This window comes from Dysidea avara, chromosome 3, assembly GCF_963678975.1.
Source record: "Dysidea avara chromosome 3, odDysAvar1.4, whole genome shotgun sequence".
Taxonomy (NCBI): domain Eukaryota; kingdom Metazoa; phylum Porifera; class Demospongiae; order Dictyoceratida; family Dysideidae; genus Dysidea; species Dysidea avara.
This window is the reverse complement of record NC_089274.1, coordinates 616489-639254: the sequence shown is the minus strand read 5'-3', so window position 1 is coordinate 639254 and position 22766 is coordinate 616489. Positions and strand designations below refer to the sequence as shown.

General features: G+C 39.8%; 3 protein-coding genes across 6 annotated transcripts; 2 read left to right on the top strand and 1 right to left on the bottom strand.

Moving 5' to 3' along the window:
* The first annotated feature begins 90 nt into the window (after positions 1 to 90).
* On the top strand, positions 91 to 7989 carry LOC136248650 (uncharacterized). Its single transcript, XM_066040417.1, has 14 exons — positions 91 to 246; positions 832 to 1059; positions 1339 to 1465; positions 1521 to 1710; positions 1978 to 2298; positions 2355 to 2455; positions 2596 to 2778; positions 2832 to 2928; positions 3317 to 3447; positions 6222 to 6297; positions 6345 to 6428; positions 6487 to 6544; positions 6592 to 6669; positions 6818 to 7989. The coding sequence occupies exons 2-14, from the start codon at positions 835 to 837 to the stop codon at positions 7838 to 7840; spliced, it is 2694 nt and encodes an 897-aa protein (XP_065896489.1). The 5' UTR covers positions 91 to 246; positions 832 to 834; the 3' UTR covers positions 7841 to 7989.
* LOC136248685 (probable proline iminopeptidase) lies at positions 7861 to 10763 on the bottom strand. 3 transcript variants are annotated; one of them, XM_066040469.1, is made up of 9 exons: positions 10586 to 10762; positions 9769 to 9892; positions 9301 to 9355; positions 8906 to 9026; positions 8768 to 8852; positions 8661 to 8720; positions 8470 to 8606; positions 8132 to 8276; positions 7930 to 8075 (listed from the first exon to the last, which is right to left on the bottom strand). In XM_066040469.1, the coding sequence occupies exons 1-9, from the start codon at positions 10732 to 10734 to the stop codon at positions 7941 to 7943; spliced, it is 1011 nt and encodes a 336-aa protein (XP_065896541.1). In that variant the 5' UTR covers positions 10735 to 10762; the 3' UTR covers positions 7930 to 7940. The 3 variants fall into 3 exon arrangements, with proteins under 3 accessions (XP_065896542.1, XP_065896541.1, XP_065896540.1); XM_066040470.1 differs by having other exon boundaries at positions 7861 to 8075; positions 8470 to 8720; positions 10465 to 10604; XM_066040468.1 differs by having other exon boundaries at positions 8470 to 8720; positions 10586 to 10763.
* LOC136248699 (paramyosin-like) lies at positions 10705 to 22722 on the top strand. 2 transcript variants are annotated; one of them, XM_066040488.1, is made up of 7 exons: positions 10705 to 10849; positions 21130 to 21230; positions 21276 to 21345; positions 21389 to 21480; positions 22368 to 22411; positions 22458 to 22523; positions 22581 to 22722. In XM_066040488.1, exons 1-7 carry the CDS (start codon positions 10775 to 10777, stop codon positions 22649 to 22651), a joined length of 519 nt encoding a protein of 172 aa, XP_065896560.1. In that variant the 5' UTR covers positions 10705 to 10774; the 3' UTR covers positions 22652 to 22722. The 2 variants fall into 2 exon arrangements, with proteins under 2 accessions (XP_065896560.1, XP_065896559.1); XM_066040487.1 differs by having other exon boundaries at positions 22570 to 22722.
* Positions 22723 to 22766: the final 44 nt, after the last annotated feature.

Genomic DNA, 22766 nt, shown 5'->3' with positions numbered 1-22766 from the left:
CACGCGGCTTTATTTCAAGGAGCGCCTACGGAAACAGCGCCTAAATAACATCCGGTGTAGGGCTTTAGGGAGTCACGTGTGCCACCAAAGTTTTCACCACTTATAAAGGTGGGCAGGTTTATTTACGGTTAATAAATACGAGCGTATGTAGGAGCGACCTGATTGCAAAGTGATCGTACTTGTGATCGGGTATTGTATTTTATATGTTAATAGAGCTTCGCACGAGGTACACACACGCTTGCAAAGGTGAGTACTGCCTTAAGTACTGTTGTATTTGTGTACTTGTAGTTGTATTTGTATACCTGTAGTTGTATTGGGTCAGACTGCAGCGATGCATGTAATTGTTCAACATTTAAACTGTTCCCTTTTATGAAATATCGCTCATGATGTTCAGGGGGTACAGCGATGGATCGATACTACGGTGTTCTGTTTATGTAAGCAGTACACTTGTTTGGGGGTAAACATAGTGGTCGTGTGTTGTTCAGCTACAAGCAGCTTGTTTATCTATCACAAACATTGCCCGTGGCGGCTCGTGTTGAAGCGATAATTTTATTCACACCTAGGCTATAACAAGTGTGACCTATATCAGGTTATTGTCGCCTGTATCACTTCCAACTTGGAGGTAAGTTTGCGGCTACGGGGGTGTTGTCAGCCGCAGTCCCCAGTTCTTGACCCGATGAATGTTGCGTGTAGCCATCATAGGTGGGCAGTGTTCTATCATCGTGAAGGCTTCGCTTCACAATAAGAGTTCCCATAGGAATTAACCATCAACTGATTGTGTTTAATTTCTGCTATTTTAACATGTGGTGTTAAGTTGGCTCATTATTGCAGGATATGCCAGGTCTACGCTTCAAGAAGCGAGCTGCACGCCGGCACACTGTTGATAACTTAGAACAAAATGCTAAAGATATTGAAGCAGCTGCTGTTGAACAAGCGCAAAAGAAAAAGGAGAAAGAGAAATTTTTGGAGTTGTTTAAGTCGAAATATCCTGATCATGCAAAGGATGTCAACCTTAGTATTGATGACTCAAGAGACTCAGGAATAAATAGTGGACAACATGTAAGTTGTGATGTTGTATGATGTCCTGGAATGTTAGTTCAGTTCTATGTCAGCTTCTGATGCTGTCTTATGTCAAAATGTTGACATTGTTATTATACTGCCTGTAACACTGTACATGTGTTAGTTGACTAGATTATCAGTGTTATGAGGTACACATTGTGCTAACATGTAGCTGGGTTGGCATCTGTTATTGACAAAACATTGCTGACCTTATTTGTTTCAGTACATGTGTTCTAGTCTTATTAAGTTGCCAACATATTTTATTCTCACACACAACAGACCAATGGGAACTTGTCATCTGGAGAAGAACAAGATGATGATGGGCGTATGCCATCCAGTAATCGTGTGCTCAGCCCTGGTGTCACCAGCGTTAAGAGAGCCAATTCCTTATCTAAGAAATCTAATGGTGAGTTTTATGTTCTTGTGTGGGGGTCTTGTTAACATATGCTGTGTCTTGTTAGACCACTTGTTCCTTCGTTACCATGGTGAGATGAAGAGAAAACCAATGCCAAAAGTCCTAACTATGGCTGGGCTCAAAAAATTATTTGTGGATGCTTTTCATCTTGACCCAGCAGTAGCCAGCTGGCCAGATAATGTTCTATACACACAAGACAGACACACTGACCAGTGGAGTGAACTACAGGAGCCAAAGTGAGTAAATGACCAGGTATTGTCAGTGATGATTACTGGCATTGGTGGAATGATGAATTCACTTATAGTGACACTTTATGGACATACTTATTGAATGACATGTTTCCTGTGACTTTGTATGGCTTAGTCAATCCTTATAGGTTTATTGTAGTAATGAGTGTGGTATGTGTTTCACTTGCTAGTCTTCTGTTCTATACATATCAGTGATCAATACACCTAGTATTGTTCCCACCAGTTATCTCATTGTAATATTGGTGTTCATTGCAGCCATGCTGGTGATACTGGGATATTGTTACTGCGAGATCTCAATCAAACTAATCTGCCATTACTTCAGCAACCAACACACAATTCAGTGGACACTGACAGCACGGATGCTAGTACAACACAGTCACCAATCACTCGTCGTGACAAAGTTGGACATACCAAAAAGGCTCACATGTACGAGTCAATTGATGACTTTGGTAATCACAGTAGGGCTCATCGTGAAGGTAGCAGTAGTTGTCCATCCCGAGATGCCACTCCCCCAATATCTAGTCTCCCCCGACAACCAGTGACATCATCAACTCGTCTACCTCACAGGAGGATGAGGTGAGCATGCTGTGATGACATCGGATGACACAATATGACATGTTATCATTATATAGTACTAGCAGTGTGCAGGCTGAGCAGAAGATTAATGAACTTCAGACCCACATTGTGTCTGGTGGCAAGCATCTCACACATTCAATGAGCAGCCTAGCCAGTGGTGAGCTAATACTTGTGACAGCTGGCCCAACCCTAAACTGTTAACATGTGGTCTTCACTCATTAATGTGGGCCATAGTGTGGTTAGCTGTGCCATCTATTTTGCTTAATTGTCCATTTGTTGTATTGCATTCTTTGGTAGGTGGAACTCCTGATCACCTTGTACGTTCTGTGAAGGAGGCACGTCGCTCAGTACGACAAGTACGATCGGAATTTCAGCTGCTAAGGGCCCAGCACTCTCGTCAGTTGCAGACATTTGAACATTTCATGAAATACTCTTGTGGCCAAATCATGTCTCGGATCAGAAGTGCCGTCCTCAACACTTGTAAGTCTTTACTGCTCTATATGATGTTCATCAGTGAATGATCGTACACACAGATCATCCCGGTTCATCACTACGGTTACAGAGGATGGAACTAGAGCCCGAGGAGGAAGCCTACCATGTGCAATCTGAAGAAACATTCAATGAGTTCCGGTGAGTAGTTATATGCGGACAGAGAACCACCCGTGATATCTATGATATTAGAGCTAGCAAATAATCCACTAAATGTGTATTCATAGTGAAACTATGGTCCCGGCAAAACATTTTCTTATACAATGTGGCACTGTAGTCTAGACTACAAGTATTGCGGTGATCAAGTCATACAGTATATTTGTCTACTCCCTGGTATATAGTGATTATTGTATATGGATCAGGAATCCTTATAAGGAGCCTAAGGGATATATGATATGTCCATGTTGAAATGGAGCCATTACTGAAACAAATATCACCTTCATAGCAAAGTGCCCAATTTGGTAAAGTCACATGAACAAGGAACCCTTATAACTTAATGTAGTTAATGAAGTGGTGTCCACAATTTTAGGTTACTAGAGGCGGCAGTGGATGAGATTGCGGTGGATGTGATGCAGCGACAGTGCAGAGTCCAAGGTGTTGAGATTGAGAGGCTTGCGTCAGCTGTGGCATCCAGTGCTAGGGGCTTGATCGAGTTACAGAGTGAGTACTATTACTGCTAACTATTGAAGTTTTGGTCCATATTGCTACAATAGAGGGTTTTTTAGCAGACACACATATATGGTAGTGGTACAAATCAAATACCGTATGGCTGGAAAGTTTGGAAAATTTGACGAGTGAATGATGTTTCGCCAAACTAAGATCCGCCAAATTGTTTGTCCAATACAAATCTGTATTATATCTACAAATTCGCCAAACTTTGTTCTCGCCAAAATCCTATTGTGGCAAATTCACCAAACTTTCCGGCTATATGGTATATTTGTAAGTTATATATGTTACTATTATTGCTATCAAGCCTTATTTGGAGAGTTTGTAAGAGAAAGTGTCCATTCTAGCTATGTTTTGAGGATTTTTAGCACTGTTACAAAGTAAGGCAAAGTGGAGTGCTGTATTAGTTTCACTTGTACAACCAAGTGATGTTACATTGTATCTCAAACTGTATCAGATAATTCACCAAGTGAATCTGTTGAATAAACAGCTTACGCATGTGAACTCCATTTTGTTTGTTTGTTTGTTTGTTTGTAAATAAATAAATTTAAGATAAGGTATCTTACAACAACATTTTGATCCTCTAACTACTCTATATTCCTATTAAATTGCTGTAATTGTACCTGTTTGGTTTCCATTGAACTGCTTAACTGCTAAATTAACAAGTTTTGGTTAAATTGTAATGGAAGGGAACCAGAAACATATAGTTAACTTTTCATGTCCTAAGACAACATGTTTTTCTTCTAAAGATACACTTGCTTACTGTTGTGTACATGTCTTACATCATTACATACAGTGGAGCCAGTGATATGCTCTACTGGCCAGTGTATATATACACTTCTCATAAGGACACAATAGAAAAGTCTCCATACAAAAGGATTTGGTCTCAACAAGTCAACACTACTTAATTGATTGACTATGATTGAGTTTGGGAATTAATGTTCAAAACTAAACTATGACAATTTTGTCTTCAATTGCCAAATATTTGCTGTGAATTTGTGTGGACTGTCTACTTGAAAGAATTGTGATGTGGTACCAGATCCTTGTAACAATACCTTCCACCTGTGTATTGCTCCTCCTTGGTCAGGGTCTATATAGTAAACTCAACGTAGTCATAAATAATTTATATTGTAGTGATCTCATTACAACAGGTTGTTAACAACAGGTGATGAACTGCACTTGTTAACTTTTTGATGTCAAACAATTGGCAATATCTACTAGTTGTTAGTATGTGTCACTGTTTACTGTACAAGATCACCAGATCTGATAAACATTACTGTGACATTAGGACCAGCTTTCCATTTGTAAAGGTCAAAATGGCAAAAGTCAACAGTGAGATACATACTACTAAGAGGTGATTATTTGCTGCTTCAAAAATCAAGAGAAATTGCTCTTCCCAACCATGTACAAGTTAGCCTGTTTGTGCCTCTTCCCTCCTGTATCTGCCCCTGGAAGTAGCTATGTACCTGAGAGGTATGAGTGCTCTCTTACCACTGAACATAAACTAATTTGTCACAAACTAGTACAAATCAGGACCACGATGCCTTCTGGTTTAGTGTATTAATTGTGTACATATCTGGGTGGGAGTGTGGGCACACATACTTCATACTCACATCACTCATCAATTACGATGCTGTTATTCTCAACACTATTTCAACCACTCATTACACTAGCTAACAACCTATGCCCCATGAGTAGTTTACTTAGTAGGAAAATGTAGCTTGGAATTTAAGTGATTCTTATAAAACTCTCTGAGTAAACTCTGTAATAAGAAGAAATAATTTGGTCCCAAACATCCCATTTCATCGCTGAAAAAGAGAAGTCTCTTGTAATGTGTTATGATAAAATGTTTTATAATCACCTCATTATCACAATGACCCTTACACATCATAAGGTATGGTAGTACTGTTACCGTACTGTATATTAGGGATCATGGAGGTTTAGGCTTTCTTGCCCAAAAAATATCACCCAAAAATTAAACCAGTCTCACTTTTCCTTCATGACAGCTTGGCAGTAACAGGGTTAGGCATGACCAAGCCCAAAAAATGTCTTCAGACCAACCCTAAACCCCAATTTAGCTGACTTTTCTACTGATGACTGCCTGCCTGACTGATGCCTCCAACCAAGCATAACTCAACAATGGATTTGACTACTGGCTTGGTTTCTTCACTGTTCAATGTCGTTTTGTCCCAAGACATACCTTTTTGCCGAATGCAGTATGTACAATACACGTATCATGGATTTTCGAATTCCTTTTGCTGACAATGCTAGGTGCCAATTTGCAATAGCACAATATGTCTTCCCTGTGGCTATGCTGACTATCAGACTAAACACTGTTCCATAGCGAGTGAATTAATTGCAGAGACACTTCTTGTATGTTCTTTGTTTGTAACGCTGTGGGACATAACTGAAAATGTAGCGTAATGGCTACTTAACTTTTCAGTAATTGATTGTATGGATGAGCATTCAGATACAAAGTGGTACACTACTGGTACACTACTGGTACACTACTGGAGTAATAAAGTTGTGACAAGAATTTTTGTGTGATCTTCTAGCTAGCTATTTTTCTATGGTTGGTAGCTAGGTAACAAGTGAAAAATTAGAGATAATTTTCTTCTCTTCTCTGAACTCCTATATTGTATAGTTATAAATTTTATGATCTAATTTAACTTGCGGGTTCATCCCATATTTCATTTTCCTATCCCATTGTTTAATCATAATTTTAGCACATGTCTAGTGGCTCACCTGGTGGTTCTTTTATTCAACAGATCGATACTTACCGCTGGAGGACTCCATTAAGAATGTGATGGAACGAGAACTAGAAGTGATTGTATTAGAAGAAAGGTGAGTACTCCAAGTAATGCCTACTACAATGACATCATCACTTGTAGAATGATCAAAGAAGAGGGGCAGAATCTTGAGGAAGCCATTGTGAAGTGTAAAGACATGACTGAGACTCTGTTGTCATTGAGAAAGTGTGTTCATTCTATTAATAGTGACTGCTCATGTGATCCAGTAATGGTCATGTTTTAGGTTGATATCATCTCAGTCTAATAGAAGTTTTAGTATACCAGTTATCTGTCCTGCTATTGTAAGTGGTCTTTATGGCTTCTTCTGAACAACATGTTATTACCATAGGAACCAGACAGGCAAGCACTCCTGGATAACATACAGGCTATTACACCAAACCATGAGGCCAGGATGAACAGCATAGCAGTGAGTGTGTGTGTGTGTAGACCTGAAGGACACCTTAGGTATTCGTATATACTAAGGGTACTTTGGGACCTTACCTAAGTGTCTGGATTATAATAAGTGGTCTACATTAAACGTCCAATGCATTTGGAAACTCATTTTATTATTGTAGATTGCTGAGGAGGCTCACAGAAAGAAAAAGGAATTATTATTTGTTGATGAAGTGAAAGTGTTAGCTAGAGAGCTGCGTAATGGCAAGCTACTGCTGAAGACTGTTATACCAATCATTGAACTGGAGAGAAGACAGCAATCCAAACTGAAGAAACTTTATCTTGATGAGAAATCTGAGAAAGACCAGCAACAAATAACTGACAAAGAATTAGCACAACGAGCACTTGCTAGAAGAAGAGAATTGGAGAAGCAGAGAGAAGAAGAGCAAAGAAGGGAAGATCAACGTAGAGCGGTAGAAAAGAAGAAATTAGAAAATGCTAAGAAGTTGGAAGAATGGCGTAAGGAACAACAGCAGCAAATGGCGGAAGAGAAGCAAAGAAGAACTGACTCCACATTTAGTAGTAGAACTCCTTTAAGAAGTGGTGCACCTGGTAACAGAAGGAGTGTGGCCCTGGATGGCTTACCGTCATCACTTACACCTCATAGAGTCCCCATGAACCAACGATACAATTCTTCAGGTGTCCCCAATAGAAACTCAGTTCATGTTCCCTCCAATGTGCCTGCAGAGCAGCAGTGGAGGGGAGGAGCTCAGCCACGCCCCAAATCTATGGACATGCTCAACCCATCAACACCTCATCGTAGTTCACATCATCAGAGGGAGGGTCCCGTGGGGGGATACCCTTCCCCACCTAACCATCAAGCACCACAAATATCACATTCATCACGACAACAGACAAGTCAGTTTACTGCACTAGATAATGTTAGAAAGGCACACACAATGGGATACCGAGCATCAGCAGTGGTACACCCCACACCACCTACACAGGTGCACCATAATAAATTATTAGATGATCCACACCTTCAAGATCAACAACAAACTCCTCGTAGCAGCAACAAGAATACAGCAGCAGCAGCAGCCATGTTGAATAACTACCCAAGCAGACCTCCCCCACAGAGACAGCAACCTTACACTACAAAGTACAAAGCAACTGAGCATGGACACACACTCTACTCAATGGTATAACAATAATTTTCTGCAGCCTATAAATAGCACAATTTGTTTTTTTTTTTTACTATAAATAGTATCATATGTTATACACTGTACATCATGAATTCACTGAATTTTAACTTTCATGTGGTAATTTTTTAAAAGAAAGACCAAATTTGTCAGTAGTTTCTATTAGTTTAGAAGTGATCCCCAGTTCTGTGGATGAGTGGCCAGCCAATAAGACCATGTGTAGTTCTGCCTCAGGCCATAACTAACAAAACAAACAGTGTTTAAAGTATTACACAACCACACAAACCTGTGTCTAACCTTGTGTAATTGCCAAGCTGTTTGTGAAGGACAGACCATATCATAACGACCCTGAACTATCACTCCTGGAATATGACGGATCTTGTCAATTCTTCTAAAGATGTGATCATCCGTCTCAAGCCAGCCTCCATGTACAAAATAATGACTGAAGGAAACAAAATGATTAATAGATGACATAAAATGACATCAGAGGATGGTCAGGTCCATCTGGATATCCCATAACCTACAGGTCATGTGGTGACAGTAGTTGTGTGTGTATCAAGCTAGGTCTTGTTACAGTACATCAGATAATGCACTGCATATACCATCAATTGACCAGCCTCCTCTGTATGCATTACCATTCAATCTTGGCAAATGCCAGAGGCCATTTTGACTGCTCATTGAACACCCGTGCAGATACCATGGCAAGATCTGGGACCATCTTCAGTAAACGGCACTCCCAGCAGCTCCAAGCACGAGCACACTTCATCTGCACCTGCAAACACAGCCACACCCCATGCTGCAGTGGCTGATCAACAGCCACACCTACCTCTTCATTATCACCAGTGAGACGTCGGTAGTATGCCTCCACCAGATTGTGTCTCTCCACCTGTGATGAATGGGTGTGGCTCAACTAATACAGCCACACCCACTTACTTCAGGGATCGGGCCAATGAACTCCTCCCAGTAGTCAGGAAAGATGTGGGAGGCACCTGATTGGTACAACCACTCCACCTCAGACCTGGTGATCACCGACACATCCACTTGGATCACAGGTGGGTGTGGCGACCTCACCTTCTAATAGCAAACACACCCCTGATAATCAGGGCTAGCACATGGTCCGGATGAGTCTGAGCATAGAGCAAGGATAGGGTAGCACCCCAACTACCGCCAAACAACATCCACTGGTCAATATCTGCACACAAAGAGGCGATGACTATCAGTGAGGGGGCAGGCATATTATGCAGTTAATCATGTCAGGAAAAAATCATGCTAGTCTCCTTTTTATTCAGTTGATCTTTTATCTTTGTTTCATTAATTTTTATGTTTTTGCCTTTAAAATGGTCAAGCAAAACTTTTCAAATAGATACCATCTCTCAGATGTTCAACTACTCACTGACTGAGAAAAGGTAGTCTTTTTTTCTGACCTGTGCAACAACAAAGAAAGTGGCTAGCTACAAGGGACATACTTAAATGTTTCCTGAGAGTCTCCATATCTTCAATGAGATGCCATGTTGTGTTCTCCTGTAACAAGTCAATACTAACACTCACACATTACCTAATGTACCACATTGTGTCATTCTTCTGAATACTATTTGGTGGTAAAATACAAGATGATTTCTTCCAAACAAGATACTCTAATAGAGCAGTCAATCACCTTAGTCACTCAACCTGTTACAAATTGTAGTTAGTTGGCTGGGAATTCTCATGGCTTCACATGCAAAATGATAACATCCACTCTTGTTCATGAATATTAATTGTTGTGAACATGTTGCATCCTATTATCTTGTGTACCCATGAAGCCATCTAACTTCAAAGGTACTATCATCCATCACTATTGTATTGTAGTGAAAAGTTGTCATTGCATAAATTCTCAGTGTTCACTATCAACTATTTTTTTTAATGTGCTTGTCAATGGTGTTAACTACAATACTCACTTTGATTTCAGCCTGTGGTCTTGATCGGCCAGCTCCCCTTTGATCATACAGTATGATCCGGTACAAATTAGGATCAAAATATTGCCGGTCAGTCATTGAGCATCCACCACCTGGCCCACCATGTCTGTAATAAGTCAAACAGAAATTGAGTTAAAGTACACACCATTATTGCTATAAGATAAATACCATTATATTGCATAGCCTATATTTTGAAGGGCAAATTTTTTAAAGTTGTGCTATGTTACCTAATAAAATATTTTTTTGTGGATTTACAAACACTTCCAAAATGTATATTTCAAGGATAAAATTCTCGCTGGTAACCCCCCAAACCGCAAAAAATTTTCCCCTCAAAATATTTACGTATGCTATTTATAGAGTGGGGGAGGATGGATTGGCAGCTATATATCTGTGAAATTTTCCCGATTAAAATTCAATCATTGTTTAATGAAATTTGAATGGCGGCACTTTGTGAAAATCTTTCTCACAACAAAAAAAAATCTACTATCAAGTGATCAAACGATCTACTCAAATGATCTAGCTAGGAAGGGAGTACTATATAGTACCTGGCAGGCTTGTAATAAAATTCCCTCCTCTTGTTTTTGTACATAAACCTCACTCAGTTTTATTCTTTGATGTCACTTCCCAACTAGTTACACTTTAGGTTGTGGTCAGACAGACAGACAGACAGACACTGACCATATTTTCCCACTACAGAACACACTGAACTCCCAAGGTAAACCAGTAGAATCTACAATCATGCCACCCCTCAATACATGCGTACTCGTGATACTGTTCGAAATTATACGAATACACTCACAGAACCACCACCGGGACGCCGTTAGGGTTGCCACATTGCTCGTAGTAGATCGTATGTAGCTGGGACACGTTCAGCCACGAGAACTGATAGGGTTCGATGGGCGGGTAGCGTTCCCGTAACTTGTCCTGATTCGTTGTAGGGGTGGCCATTATTTAGAATAATTAAATTGTAAGCGGGAATTGTTTAAAAATGGAGAAGACAACCACTGGACTACAAGCGGATCAGGACAGTAACCTTTCTCGCCTACAAGACTTTGAAATTAAGGTGAAGTTTAATAGGTTTCGGAGGGTGGACTGGAGGGACCAACCATAGATATTAGAGTACTCTAATATCTATGGACCAACACTTCGATTTTTCAGCAGTTCAGGTTATTACGTAGGCCTACACTCGTGCTTAAGGCAACGTTTATCAATACGTTGTTTCCTGTCCCCTAGACGCTTCTGAACTGGTAAGGGTACGTGGGAGGTATAATAATAATTATCAATTTCTGTCAAAAGACAAGGGTTAAATTAGATTATCGATTTTTGTCAAAAGACAAGGGTCACACAAAAGGCAAAGCCTGCAAACGTGCTCCCCTTACAAAGACATACATACATACATACAGTTACAAGTACAAAATAAAACATACAGCAAAAACATGACACACGACAACTACACACCTATACAAAAAGAAAACAAAGAGAAAATTACAAAATCAGGTTAGCTGAGCAGAAATCGACGAAGTGCCATCCGAAAAGGAATTGCTTTGGAAATTTGTAAAATTTCTACAGGTACTGAGTTCCAAAGAAATGGAGAATTTATAAAAAAGAAAAACGGTATGCGTTAATGGTAGATGATGATGTGGTAAGTGAAAGTGAATGGGATCTAGTATTGGTGCTTGAAAACTTGAAATGTGAGTTGAATGGGGATAGAAACTCTGTCATGTAAAATATCGTGTACTTGAGTTATAGTAAAATAGGACTGACGAGTATGGAGCGCAGGCCATCTTAGGTCCTGCAAACAAGAAGTAGAAGATTTGGACCAGTTATGTGAATGAGGATTCCATCTGCTACCACACACCCAGCGTGCAGCTCGTCTCTGAATTGCTTCTAGTCTATCAATGTCTCTGGCAGTGTGTAAATACCATACAGGTGAGGCATATTCTAGTAATGGTCTAACAAGGCAATTGTAGGCAGCAGATTTAACAGTAGATGGACTTGCAAAAAGAGTGTGTCTTAAATAGTTGAGTGAACGGGAGGCTTTAGCTGTTATATATTTGACATGATCACTCCATTTAAGATGAGAATTGATGTACATCCCCAAGTAACGAACTACTAATTTAGATGGAATAGGTTGGTCATGGTTGCACAAAAGGCTGAGCCTGCAAACGTGCTCCCACAAAAACAAACAAGCAATACAGTGACTATACACTATTACAAAAGCAATACAAAATAAAACAACATGTAAGTACAAGTCAATGGAATCACAAGAGAAAGTGTCTGAGGGCTACACGGAAGGGGTTTGTGTTGGTAATCTGAAGGATATTGGTAGATACTTAGACGCTGTCTCAGGTAACACAGTAGGTATGGGTGTGTGAAAAATAGTTGAGATATTGTCCACGCCAATTAATGTTGTTAGTGTAATGTGTGTTAGGCGCTCGGTGTTAGGTGCATGAGTGCTTTGCCTGGTATATACACACAAGCCCGAGAGTGAGTGCGTATATACAGGCAAAGCACGAGTGCCCGTGGTATAACTGATATATTCTACTTTAGTATGCAGACTCGCCTAGCAGTAACTTAGGCATTGTTATTAATTTACACCAAGAGTTCACAATATAATTATACTCATATACCCCTGTAGAAGGGTGTATTGTGAAGTTATGATGTATCATTTTTGAGTTCGTCCATTTCTCTTTGTCTAATTAATGATGTGTCATTAAGTGAACATGATATCGATTGAACTCGTGCCTAACAACGTTGCTAGCAACCAGCGTTTGTCACTGAACTACAAGTGTACTTTCATAGATTTAGACAACTGCATAGTAGTGATACCATGATAATGATTATCATGATCATTGTGATAGTAACATTTCATGATAATCATGATAGAGAAAATGCCATATTGTGATATATAAAAAACACAAATTATTTAGTGAAAAGTGACTTGATATTTGCAAAATATGAGGATATTTTTCTCTGACAACATGTGGTGATGCTTAATAATAGATAGACTGAATAAAACTTGTCCTGTGAAAATATTCACAAATTCAATTCATTTAATATCATGATTATCGTAATATAAGTGCCATGATATCATGATATGAAAAATTTCATATCATAGCACCACTACTGCGTAGGCATTTCTTGCTTGGCCATTCATGAATATGGCTTTCCTGAACGTCGCGAGTGTAGCAAAACACTAACAATTCTTGCACTTTTACGGCTGCTCATGCATCACAAACCACAACACCCTATCATTAAATCGTAGCTTCATGTTCTACAGAGAAATATGAGAGTAGGATACTCTCCTATGAACTCTTGTTTACACATCATAGTCTCGCATGCCAGGAAGTTTGTGTGGGGACGGCAAATAAATCATCTGATCACTGTTGCACACTTTAGATTACATCGCAATATTGTTTTGTGCCAAGGATGATGTAATAACTATGCCAGTCAGCGAAAATTGTACTGGTAATGTCTTGATAATGTCTTGATAATGTATTTGAAACATTGCTAAAGATCTTCCTTAATACCGTATTTGACTGGTTAATAGTAGCAGCTTGTATAATAGCCACCCCCGGGTAGTAACTGTTCCATAGCCTAGAATTATTGTCATAAGAGCTGCCCTCGGATAAGAGCCGCGGTTTGTATCTGAATGTACTGTTGCAAGTGTTGACTAGACACATCTGAAGCAGAAACCAGGTAAAGGAGTTGTTTTAAGCCAGGAAATAGCATTTTTGAGAGAAGTTAAAATGAATGACAGTATTGACAGATAATTAAACAAGGTCAGTCACTCGTGAATCCATATAAACACCACGGGCTGCTGCCACACAAGCTCATAGTAGCCACTCTCAGATAGTAGCCGCAGGGTTTTGCTTGTTGAACGTTATAGTAGCCGCGGCTATTAACCAGTCAAATACGGTAATTCCACCATTTCACAAATGGCGAAGGAGATGTTGAATGGTGGATTTAATACTCATTTCTTCATGGCGGCCAATTGTTGCTATTGTTCGTCTGGAGGCTTCTTCATCTTTCTAGTCTCATGTGATCCCTGACTAGGACGCATGCCACTACAGTCTTTGTGAAGTAGTATTGATGACTTCTTGTGTGTTTATTCATACTATTTTCTCAAGTGGGGACAGGGGGTCGTTGTCATATACTTGTCATATTTCATCAATGACGATATCCTCAATAGAATTATATATCATCTAAAATTGTTTTGGTATATTAAATGTTTTGTTAGCACATAGCTATGATATACAGGCTGTGACTGTGACTATTAGAGTGTCTTGTGGCTGTGACTGTGACTATTAGAGTGTCTTAATCTCAATGCTTGTCTAGAGTGAGCTTCACAACAAATTAAGGGGCGTGGTTTGTCATGTCTAGTTTTTGCTGCAAAACCACAGTTGATGACAGCTAGATCATTTAGGGGTGCGGTCACTGATTATTGAGGACGTGGCAGTATGTTCAGACCATGTAATCATCTTATAAGTACAGCCATAGATAATATTGACATGTCAGTAGGTATATCATCTATGGTACAGCTTATCTGCTCCTTAAATAATTAGCTTTGTGTCATCTATACATGCTCCTCTAAGGAAAGTGTTGATTTGAAAAATTAATGACTTAGTATGTTTCCTTAGTAACTTAGTATGGTTACCTCTAGCCTTGCAACTGTGGTCAGGTTGGTAGGCAGATTTTTTTTTCGAACATAAATCCAGCATCTGTCACACCAACTTGCTTGTAATATACTACTTCATGAAACTTGAAGAAATTGATAAGAACTCAATGAAAGTGTTAACAAGTATATGTCATGTCCTACTGGTGATGCCAAAGGATTAATAAAAAGGACGACCACGCCAGAATATATTTACTAATCAAGTGATTTCAAACTACAAGCATGCGCATAAGTGCAGGCATACATTACATAATATTACAACATTAATTATCACAATACACTACACTCCTCCCCAAAGCATAAGTGCAATACTGTAAAACAAAAAAGTTAATTACTTACATCAGTACGGTAACGTTTGGGTAGTCTATGTTCTCTACATGGATATCTACGAGTAGCTGTAGAATGGTCATTGGTCCTCTCATTTGTACTTGGGGAGCAGCAGTTGAGTTTGCATCAACAGTTAGCTGATCCTGTGTTAGTGGTTGATTTTGACTCTCAACAGGTTGGTTCTGGCTATCAGCAACTAGCTCTCATTCTGTTGAAATAATTGTGGTAAAATTGTATCTTCCACAGGATTAGTCTGGTTACTAATCAACTGGCTCTTCCATTGGTATATCACCAACTTCATGCAACATGTCCACATGGCGTTTCCACACTTGTCCTCCTCTACTCTCACTTGGACCAGATATGGTACTGTGATGTTCAATCACAGTACCAGGGATCCAGTTTGGTCCTGGTAGCAAATTATGTGCCATCACTCTCTGTCCAACAAAAAATCATCTCTCCCGACTACCACTATCATGGCTTACCTTGTGTTTAGCTTGTTGATCTACCACTCTTCCTTCAACATCAGGATGAAGTAAATCTAATCTAGTACATAATGGATGATTCATAAGGAACATACAAGGTGTAGCATTAGTAGTAGGTGGACAGTGGTGTTGTACTGTAACAAATGTGTTGCTAATCTCTGCTCAAATGGGAATGGTTGTGAGTGAATCACTTGACAGCATGGCTCTCTTAAGGCTCTGCACAAAACGTTCATTAGTCAAAGGGTGGTATGGAGCAGACTTAATGTATTTCACACCATTGCTCTTGAGGAATTGAGCAACCTCTGATGAGACAAACTGAGGTCCGTTATCGGAAACCGATTGTTCAGGTAGTCTGAAAGTAGAAAATAGTTTTCTAAGTTCTTGAATAGTTGTGGCGGCAGTGGTGGTCTTCATTTTCACAACCTCAGGCCACTTTGAGTGAGCATCCACCACGATGAGGAATGTATGTCCACGGAAGGGACCAGCAAAGTCCACATGAAGTCTCTGCTAGGGTTTGGGTGGCCACAGCCAATGATTAAGAGGTGCTACAGCTGGTGCATTCTTAACTGCTTGCAACTCTTAACCAACCCTTCAATCTCTTGGTCTAGGCCTGGCCATCACATGTAGCTTCGAGCTAAAGCCTTTACGTGTACTACTCCAGTGACTCTGGTGAAGTTCTTGTAAGACTGATTTCCTCCACTTGTGCGGAACGATGACACGGATACCCCACATCAAGCACTCATCTTCGAGACTTATCTCCAACCGTCGCTTCCAGTATGATTTCAAAATTTCTGGAACTACCACTGGCCAACCACTCTTGTTGTACAATAGTACCTTACTCAACACAGGGTCATGGTGTGTGGCAGCTTTGAGTTGTTGTGATGTAATTGGTAGCGATTTAATCTGACAAATGTTGAAGATACTGAATCTGTAGATTCTTCAGATAAGGGTAAGCGTGACAATCCGTCTGCATTGACATGAGCCTTGGTAGGTACTATCTTGTAAGTGTATGCTGATAACAGCAGTGCCCATCTTTATAATCTGGCCGCAGATAAAGGAGGAATTCCTTTCTTTGGGCTCAAAATATAGTGGTCAAGGGTTTATGATCCGTGTACAGTGTAAACTCATGGCCATACAGAAATGAATGAAATTTCTGATTACCAAGAACTAGTGACAGTGTTTCTTTTTCTAGTTTGGCATAGTTTTTCTCACTACTGGATAATGTTCGTGAAGCATATGCTATAGGCCTCTCGGTAGCATATGCTATAGGCCTCTCGGTAGCATATGCTATAGGCCTCTCGGTAGCATATGCTATAGGCCTCTCGGTAGCATATGCTATAGGCCTCTCGGTAGCATATGCTATAGGCCTCTCGGTAGCATATGCTATAGGCCTCTCGGTACCATCTGGGTAAGCATGGGAGATCACTACCCCAATTCTGTATGCTGAAACATCAGCAGCTAGTTGCAGTGGCAAAGATGGATTGTAATGGGCTAATACTTTGGCAGGAGTTAACTGGTTCTTTGCCACCTAAAAAGTTTTCTCACACTCAGATGACCATTTCCATGAACTATTGGACTTTAGTAATTGGTTCAATGGATGTAGCAGTGTAGCTAAGTTGGGGATGAACTTCCCATAATAATGTAATAAACCAAGTTGGGAATGACCTTAATTCTTGTTGATTTTTGGGGGGTGGTGAGTCCCTATCCCTGGTGAAATAGTTCCTTGTACTTTCCTTTCAGTGCCTCTACTTGTGTGAGACCTGAATCTAGTGTAGACAAACCAATTGTTTTCCAGTCCAAGGAAACTTGTCCCAACCAATCACAACCAAACAAGCTTGGGCCGTCACCTTCTACCACAACAAGTGAAAGCACACATCTCTGTAAACCATATTTCACCTCTACTTCTACTACTGGCAGCTCACCAGGTTCTTAGCCTTAAGGTAGAACTACATTGGAAAACAGTTTCTTGTAAGTGTAATGAATGTCACTTGGTAGCTTGTGCCAACTCGCTGATGATTAGACTTGGTTTATTGAGATCACATGCACATGGGCAAATACCACAATCAATAATGTGTATGCAACAATTGTTATCATATCTCCCCTCTAACAAAAAAAAAAAATGTGACAGATAAAAACGACATGCAGCTACATAATGATTTTCTACAACAACAAAAAAATTGTAGTTAATCAAAAAAAATTTATTACTACAAGCAAGAGTAAATAATGGAAGGGGGGAAGTTTTTATTTTTGCTTAGCTAGGTATGTAGTCAGCCATCCAAGTTGGCTTTCTAGTAGTTTGCTCTGACCTTCTTGGCATCATGGTGTTATCCTCAGGCATTGTGTTGCTTGCTGAATTGTTATCCCTACTGCTGGGTGTATCAGGATACTCTGGACTATGGTCCATAGTATTGGATGGACTGACATTTTCTGGTTGACGTATAGGTTGTGGGACCTCCTCTGCCTGATATGGTAACCATCTTTGTTGTTTTGTCTTCAAAAGAATCAGCTGTTGTCGATTTCTCCTGTATGTAGTGTTTCCCACATTGACCTCATAACTTTTAGGACCTTCTAGGGCACACTCCCACTGTCCATCTCACTTGCCCTGGTAAACGTAAGTCACCTGGATGAATCAGTGGTAGATCTTTCACAAGAGGCCCTCTATCAATTCATGCATTTTGCGCTGGAACACTTCTGGGGCTGAGCATATGCCAAATGACATTCGTGTCCATTGATATCGTCCAAATGGTGTGTGGAAAGTGGTTAGTAGTGAGGACTGCTCATCCAGAGAGACATGCCAGAACCCATTGTGGACATCAAGGATGGTAAACAGTTTGGCTCTGTGTAATCGAGTTGCAAGATCTTCAATGGTAGGCAATTGGTAATGCTCACGTTGGATTGCACAGTTTAGGTCTTTTGGATCTAAACAGATATGTAGGTTGCCATTCTTCTTTTTCACAGCCACAGTATCATTGAGCTAATCCAAACTGTAGGCTCCGTCACTGGTTTCAATACACCTTGCCGTGTTAGTTGAGTCTCCTTCAGTTGGTCTCGAATTGCAACAGGAATTCACCTAGGTGCTTGCTGAGTTGGGTGACACTGTTCATTGATGCGGATGTGGTACTCACCAGGCAACATACCAATACTGGGTCCAGACACTGTTGGATACTGCTTGATCAATTCTTCTTTGCTTATAGCACTGTTAACTTCAATTGTGTATACTGGTGAGCTAGTCTACGTAATTCATCATTGTCTTAATATGAGGTGATGTTCATTTTCAAACAAGCCTTTCTTCCGAGCAATGGATGTATGTTCCTGCAGTTCACCAACTTGCAGTGCAGCTTGTACCTCTTACCACCTCTTGCCACTAGCAATGCTACTGTTCCAACCACTGGTAATATGGTCCCACCATATGCAGTAAAGTTTGACTCAGTTGCTGAGATTTTTTCTAGTCTGGTATCCATTACTGCTTTTTTGTACAATGCCACTGGCACCACGTTGCACTGAGCTCCAATGTACACTTGAAAACGAAAATAGTTTCCTGATTCCAGTTGCACTGTCACCAACTGAGAGTCGTCAATGCCGACTGCTTGCCATTGGTAGCCTTGCCCCTGATTGATTAATAGGATTGGCTACTCTTCAACAACTGAGTGTCCCTCGCTGCAGCTTCCTTACCTTGTGCTATTTCAACAACCTTGTTGAAGCCTAGATCCTTCTCGGCTATTCGTCTTTGAATTGACTCACTTCTAGCCTCCCTCTTCTTCTATTATTATGCACTCTTGCTTCTAGGGTGGGCGATACCAGAAAATTTTGCTTTGATATGATTCCAAGTACTTTTGTCATGGTATTGATGAGTATCGATACCGATATTGAGTACTTGTGATTGGTAGCCAATTAGTGAACCTCACAGTGTTAAAAATTTCTCAGTGATGACTGGTGGGTTGAATAAAGCTTGCATTACATATAGTACAGTAACGGCTGAAACATATCTTGAAAGTGCTATCCTTTGGCAATGTAGGAGACACTAAAATTACGTAAAAGAGAATACATTTTCTGTCCAATCACACTCAGGAATACTGCTACTTTCTAGTCTCACATAGTCAGACCACTACTTTTCTTTTGTGTGTCTGGCTATGTGAGACTAGCTACTTTCTTCTCATCTGCGACAGCATTGGCTTGAAGAAATAGTTCCACTTGCTCTAAGTAAGCAGCTATTGTTTCACTGTCTGTATCGAAAGTTTCTAAATTACCAAATGCTGGTTTACTGTCCGCCATCCTCATCTTCAGTTGTCATGTCTTCATGCCTAAGAATTAAAAAGGACGACCACGCTGGAATATATTTACAGAGGTTTTGAGGTTGCTTGATACACGAATACGTCGCACATGTGCAGTAACTAGCCAATGAAATCTACACAGCATATTTGAATTTCACAAAGAGTAATTTCATTGGCTATATCTGTTGCACATGCGTAATATGATCGTGCCAATATTACAACCTCAAAGCCTCTGTACAAGGGTTTGCAAAGTCCGTAATTTCGTAATTCAAATATTCGCACATGTGTGTCACTATTCCTCATTTATCTTGAGATTTATCGCTTTAAACACGAGTGTCATCTACTAGAACTGCCTACTCATATCTACTGGTAGATATTCAAACACGATATGTAGTGTAGACGTACGTAGACACGGCTTTGTACGTAATTCAAACTTTTGCACATGCGCATACAATGCAGTTTAAATTCCTAGGCACAAAAGTGAATAAGACCATGTCAACGTGAACTACTGTAGCTACCGTATCATATTTGAACACTATCATTATGTACAGTTGTAGTAGACGACATTCGTCTCGAGATAAATGAAAGAACAATAATGCGCATGTGCGAACGTTTGAATTACGGAACTTGCAAAAACTTCGTAAACCCCTGTACTAATCACGTGATTTCAAAACTACAAGCATGCGCATAAGTGCAGGGCAGGCATACATTACATAATATTACAACATTAATTATCCTATACACTACAGTATACAATGGATTATTGGTCTCATCACATTAGTGGTATTCTTCTTTACTTCCATCTTTTTACTTCTCCTTCTGTGTTGAAACCCTGGTCTGGAGCAGCCACCCCTTCGATTAGAGATGAAGGGTCTGGTCACTGGTCACTCTAGCATTACGGAGATGTAACAATGGAATATAATTAAACAATGATGTCATAATAATGGCAGCAAGAATGGCACATCTAACAGCCACACAAGATTAGTAAAAGGCTGCTAACATACTGATTAGGAGTACATCAATGGAAGTGGCTATATTTACAGGCCCGTAATGTAGGATTTTTTTTGCTATATTTACAACATTCCTAAGTGCACATTTGCAAGCATCTCATGACTTAGTCGGTCATGGTGTACCTGTTGTTTATAAATGCCATTAGGTACTGTATGTTAGTCGTTTTCTTAGCCAAATCCAAGTCATGCATACTAATCACGTGAGTATTAATTGATCCCCACAATCGATTTTGACCTTAATGTCTATATAATTGCATTCAGATATAGCTGTAACAACTTTAAACAGGATGTAGGACCAGGAGTCCTACAGACCTTCAGCACTTGTGCTGTAAAGTCTTAATAAACAAATAAAGTATAAAAGTAGCCCGGACAGAGTCACAAACTGGACTACAATGTGAATGTAGCTCAGGGTGGCTCCTTTGTTCTGAGGTGTAATAGTGATAGATAAGGATTTACAGGCTTTACCAAGTCAGTGTGAATTTGTCAACTTTTGACTTGTCAATGTTCTTATACGTATGGTAGGTAGGGTCAGGGAGAGGTATCAGTGACCTTATTAGAGCAGGTGATATTTTCCTCAGGAACTAGTTGATGGTCTCACTAGAGAGGTGGAACAGCTGACAACACAACTCAACAACCTTCAACAACAGTTACCATCTCTACAGGAACAATATACCAACAAGTGGGTTAGCTGGATCACATGATCCTAAAATGACATCATGTGTAGGCAGACTACACTTAATGACCTCATGTCTCATTGTTGCCATGACAACCAGTCTCATTGTTATCATGATGAGGTTAGTGTGACTTCTTTGTTGTTGGTTGCTATCGGTTACACAGGTGGGCGTGTTGGTGGATGAAAGCAGGAAAATGAGTGATCAGATTATGGAGAGAAGAAAACAAGTGGCCACACTAGAGACACAACTAGAACAGTGAGCATCTCCTGAACATGGTGGGACCAATTCATTGTCTCATGATTTAGACCGACCAAAAGGGGAGGAGGGGGTTAGCATGTCATGTATTGCCACATATGATTGCACATACAAACATGTCTCTTGAAATTGAATGTTACATTTATTTGAACATTCTTTAATTTGAATGTTGTTACACCCACTCAGTTTATCAACAATAATGATGCTTTTGCATTGCTAACATGAAGGATAGGTCATGTACTACATCAAGGATAGGTTTGCATACATTGTGAAACTTTTTTCCTCAATAAAACTGAATTAACTGATGTTAACATTTTAAAAGTAAAAACCATTTACAACCATAATAAATGAGCATTGGTGAGATAACGAATGTTCGAATGTTAATATTTACATTTGAATGTTAAGCCCAACAGTTCAGGTTAGGCAATGTTTCAATAAATCGTCAAATCAGGTATTTAGCCTTAGCAATATTATCACATAGGCAATATTTACCACATTTTAAAATAATTATTGCACTCATTGTCTAATTTGTGTCTTCTGGGCCTCGTATTTGATACAGTTTGTGCATACTATCACTAGCCGTGTCAATTGGTTAACTTTTTAGTTAAAAAATAAATTTAAAAAGAATCCACAGTGAAAACAGACATTACAGACTTTATCACAAATTAAATATCACCCAACCCTAGTTACAATTCACATCAATACTGAGTTATTAGGGGTTGAACTTTCTTTGAGACCATATGAGATGTTGATGAAGTGTGACCAACCTTCTCTGGGAGTAGTCTAACTTCAGACTAGTTTGTGGTGATAACCCCTCACTAATAAGTACACCTCACAAATAAGGACACTATCACAAGTACACTCTCATCACTTACTGTCAATAACAGGTTGAGAAGTGTGGTGACATCAAATTTGTCATCCGAGGTTGTAGGTAAGTAATCTATCTTGTCATCAGCATATCATTACCATGGTGACAGCCCTTAGGAGCCAGTTGACAGATAAAAAGGAGTTAGTACAGCAACTAGAACACCAGATATCATCAGGTTAGACTTGTACACAATCTGGTCACACATTTCATATCAATAATAGTGATATTACAGCTGGATGGACCGCACAACTCTGGTGCCCAAATCAGACAATATTACTACCAACAGTTAGCCAGTTTTGTTGACAGTAAATTACTTACTTTGTAAATCATTGAATAATTCAATCATATTGCCAAATAAGGCGATAAAACTTGCCGTTTAATAATAGTACAGTACGTATGGGTAATTAATATTTGACGC